Source organism: Borostomias antarcticus (assembly GCF_949987555.1).
Source record: "Borostomias antarcticus genome assembly, chromosome: 34".
Taxonomy (NCBI): Eukaryota; Metazoa; Chordata; class Actinopteri; order Stomiiformes; family Stomiidae; genus Borostomias; species Borostomias antarcticus.
Genome location: NC_140267.1, coordinates 2,447,185 through 2,451,596, shown reverse-complemented (window position 1 = coordinate 2,451,596; position 4,412 = coordinate 2,447,185). Strand labels below are relative to the sequence as shown.

Sequence of the window (4,412 nt, the reverse complement as noted above, 5' to 3'; positions counted from 1 at the left end):
TAACACAGAGCCCCAGGTGACAAGTGCACCGCCTCAGGACACAGTATGATGCCATCCCCATTTGAGTGGAGCTCCCAGCTAGCTCCCAGCTAGCTCCTACTAGCTCCTACTAGCTCCTACTAGCTCCTACTAGCTCCCAGCTAGCTCCTACTAGCTCCCAGCTAGCTCCTACTAGCTCCCAGCTAGCTCCTACTAGCTCCTACTAGCTCCTACTAGCTCCCAGCTAGCTCCCAGCTAGCTCCTACTAGCTCCTACTAGCTCCTACTAGCTCCTACTAGCTCCCAGCTAGCTCCCAGCTAGCTCCCAGCTAGCTCCTACTAGCTCCCAGCTAGCTCCTACTAGCTCCCAGCTAGCTCCTACTAGCTCCTACTAGCTCCTACTAGCTCCCAGCTAGCTCCTACTAGCTCCCAGCTAGCTCCTACTAGCTCCCAGCTAGCTTATACTAGCTCCTACTAGCTCCCAGCTAGCTCCTACTAGCTCCTACTAGCTCCCAGCTAGCTCCCAGCTAGCTCCCAGCTAGCTCCTACTAGCTCCCAGCTAGCTCCTACTAGCTCCCAGCTAGCTCCCAGCTAGCTCCCAGCTAGCTCCCAGCTAGCTCCTACTAGCACCCAGCTAGCTCCTACTAGCTCCTACTAGCACCCAGCTAGCTCCTACTAGCTCCTACTAGCTCCTACTAGCTCCCAGCTAGCTCCTACTAGCTCCCAGCTAGCTCCTACTAGCTCCCAGCAGCTCCTACTAGCTCCTACTAGCTCCTACTAGCTCCTACTAGCTCCTACTAGCTCCCAGCTAGCTCTACTAGCTCCTACTAGCTCCTACTAGCTCCTACTAGCTCCCAGCTAGCTCCTACTAGCTCCTACTAGCTCCTACTAGCTCCCAGCTAGCTCCTACTAGCTCCTACTAGCTCCTACTAGCTCCCAGCTAGCTCTACTAGCTCCTACTAGCTCCCAGCTAGCTCCTACTAGCTCCTACTAGCTCCTACTAGCTCCCAGCTAGCTCCTACTAGCTCCTACTAGCTCCTACTAGCTCCTACTAGCTCCCAGCTAGCTCCTACTAGCTCCTACTAGCTCCCAGCTAGCTCCTACTAGCTCCTACTAGCTCCTACTAGCTCCTACTAGCTCCCAGCAGCTCCTACTAGCTCCCAGCTAGCTCCTACTAGCTCCTACTAGCTCCCAGCTAGCTCCTACTAGCTCCTACTAGCTCCTACTAGCTCCCAGCTAGCTCCTACTAGCTCCTACTAGCTCCCAGCTAGCTCCTACTAGCTCCTACTAGCTCCTACTAGCTCCTACTGGCTCCTACTAGCTCCTACTAGCTCCTACTAGCTCCCAGCTAGCTCCTACTAGCTCCTACTAGCTCTACTAGCTCCCAGCTAGCTCCTACTAGCTCCTACTAGCTCTACTAGCTCCCAGCTAGCTCCTACCGGTGCTACTGTAGGTTCAGTGGTGGTGGCTGTAGTGGTGGCTGTAGTAGTGGGTGCTAGTCCTATGTTCTGTGGCGGTGCACTTGTCACCTGCGGCTCTGTGTTAGTGTTGAAGGAAGAGGAATGTGTGTGTGTGTGTGTGTGTGTGTGTGCGCGTGTGTGTGTGTGTGTGTGTGTGTGTGGGGGGGGGGGGGACTGTAATAGGAGAGAGCTGCAAAGCTGCAGAGCTTCTGTCAGTAGTACACGGGAAAAAAATGATAATGGTGTTTATTATTAATGAAACATGATCATAGTAACCACATAGTAACCACATTTTGTGTGTGTGTGTGTGTGTGTGTGTGTGTGTGTGTGTGTGTGTGTGTGTGTGTGTGTGTGTGTGTGTGTGAGAGAGTGAGAGAGTGAGAGAGTCTGAGCTAAATTCAATCTTGTGTGGCTGGCAGCATGTTTTTACTTTCTGGCGGGGTCAGAAAGAAAATGAGAATTTGATGGCAGCTCTGGTCAGTCTGTCTCCTAGCCTGTCTGTAGTCACTCAGGGCTCAGTCCGTCTGTTATGGAGGGGTTTCTACTGGTCTCTACTGTGAAGGGAGGGGTCTGACGTGTGTATTTCTACTGGTCTCTACTGTGAAGGGAGGGGTCTGACGTGTGTATTTCTACTGGTCTCTACTGTGAAGGGAGGGGTCCGACGTGTGTATTTCTACTGGTCTCTACTGTATTTCTACTCACTCTTGTACTCCAGGTGGAAACCAGCTGCCACGACGCTGATGTCACTCTGGAAGTGCAGGTAAAGCTGGTTGGACGTGCTGTTCAACAGGGCTGGGGCCGTCGTACCTGACAACAACACACACACACAAGGTTTTTACAGACGTGAATTACATATCCACATATATGAACAGACGTGAATTACATATCCACAAAGGTTTTTACAGACGTGAATTACATATCCACAAAGGTTTTTACAGATGTGAATTACAGATCCACATATATGAACAGACGTGAATTACATATCCACAAAGGTTTTTACAGACGTGAATTACATATCCACATATATGAACAGACGTGAATTACATATCCACAGTCACTGTGAAATATAATCCCGATATCTTGACTGGTTGGCTGACTGGCTGTTGGTTGGCTGACTGACTAGCTCTTGACATATGATATAGATGATAGATAGAGATAGATAGAAGACTTTATTTAGACGGGGAGAAACATACTGAGGGCAGGGCCCTTTACTAGGAAGCAGGATTAGGGGGTAGCGTGATAACTTCAGGTTCAACCCTTTCGATACGACCACGTCACCGGCAACATTTAAAAAAATATCTAACAAATATTTAATAATATAAAATAAATATCTAACAAATCAAAAAAATTCCTCACTCCAACACTTGCTGAAAGCTGAGAAACTGTGCTTTCTAGTATTATAGGGAAAATCCAATTAATATTCAAAATGTTGTCACTGTACTTTCAGGGTTAAAAGGGATAACCCTGGCTAGTATGCCGGAGCAGGATATGTTCCAGATTACAGATCAAAACGTATGAAGCACTGCCGGCTGACCAATCACTTCACTTGAAAAATGGCGTCACCGTTAACATCCCGTGGACCCCAGCGTGCAAATAAATAAATGCATTAAAAAATGGCGAGACTTTTTACAAACCGACAAAACCCTCTTTGGTTTTCCCTGAGGAGCACAGAATAGTGAAAGATATGGATGGTCGGCAAGGGAATGGTTCATCTTTTTCATATGCTGCTTCAGGCATATTTACCAGTGAAGTCGCGTATAAAGTCTCGCAGACTGTAGGCTATGCAGTGGCTTGGGTTTTATTACTACAGGTAGTTTAATGTAGGCAATGTATTTCTCGGGACAAATAAGTAGGCTACAAGTTCCTTTTGTAGGAACAAATAAGTAGGCTACAAGTTCCTTTTGTAGGAACAAATAAGTAGGCTACAAGTTCCTTTTCTCGGGACAAATAAGTAGGCTACAAGTTCCTTTTCTAGGAACAAATAAGTAGGCTACACATTTCACAGATTTAAATACTGGAATAACAAGACGTGGCGACTGGTAGGGATGAGTCATTAAAGTTGGATGCTATTAGGACGCTATGGCTCGATGAAACAATCTGACATCAGGTGTATTTAATTAAGTTATTAAGGCAGTAGTTATTATTTTCGTTTTAACCCTCTTTGCACAGCCTGCGCCAAGGATCCTGAGCAAGTCTTCTTCCTGTTTACATGGTAGCCGTTGCTAGGAATGCTGGGTAGAGAATCTAGCGTAGGTGGATTAAAGAATGTAGCGCAGGAGTTCAACGGATTCAAACGGAAATAATATCAAATAAAAACTACAGAAAATGATTTGAAACTAACTGGGGCGAGTTTGTCAGCGCCACGAGGGAACAATTAAAAAATATGTTTTAAAGCCATCACGTTCAACTTTTGAAATGTAAGTAAAACGCAAAAATACAAATATCTTTTAACGTGAGCCTTGCTTCGGAAAATGGATTGCAGTAATGTGATAAACGTTGGGTGACTAGTTTAAGGAGATCAAATCATATGTAGACCGGTGTGGTCCTTTAAGATCGTATTTCTGTAATATGATGGTCTGCTCCTCTTGCGTGAAGTAGGCGGCTCTGGTAGACTTCTCCATATTTGGCCATATTGGCAAACATCACCTCATTATAATGTTCACACGCTAATGGTTGGATTGGATCAGCTGGGTAGACTTAACGAGCACTTAACCACTTGTGATACCAATTATGTGTGACTGCGTGTTTGGTTTAGTCGAGCGGGCTAGGGAACTAGCAAAAAATTATCTTAATTAATTAATTAATCTTAATTACGATAACTGTCTTCGTAGTACAGGGCCCTGATCTATTTTAAAGATGTGCCCTGCTTACAAACAACATATACAGCAATACCGTAGCAGAGTACAGAAAAATATAAGAACAGTGACTGTGCAGACAACAATGACAATGTACATAAAACTTACAATGAATAAAC

At 45.9% G+C, this 4,412-nt stretch overlaps 1 protein-coding gene across 1 annotated transcript in view; it reads right to left on the bottom strand.

Annotated features, from left to right (window-relative positions):
• Positions 1-4,412, bottom strand: part of LOC311327787 (CUB and sushi domain-containing protein 1) — a gene marked incomplete at its 5' end in the record, with an annotated part of 408,914 nt that overhangs the window by 92,657 nt on the left and 311,845 nt on the right. The window contains one exon of the mRNA XM_084460891.1: positions 2,141-2,245. Within this exon, the coding sequence (XP_084317017.1) occupies positions 2,141-2,245 (105 nt within the window). The remainder of the gene's footprint in view (positions 1-2,140; positions 2,246-4,412) is intronic.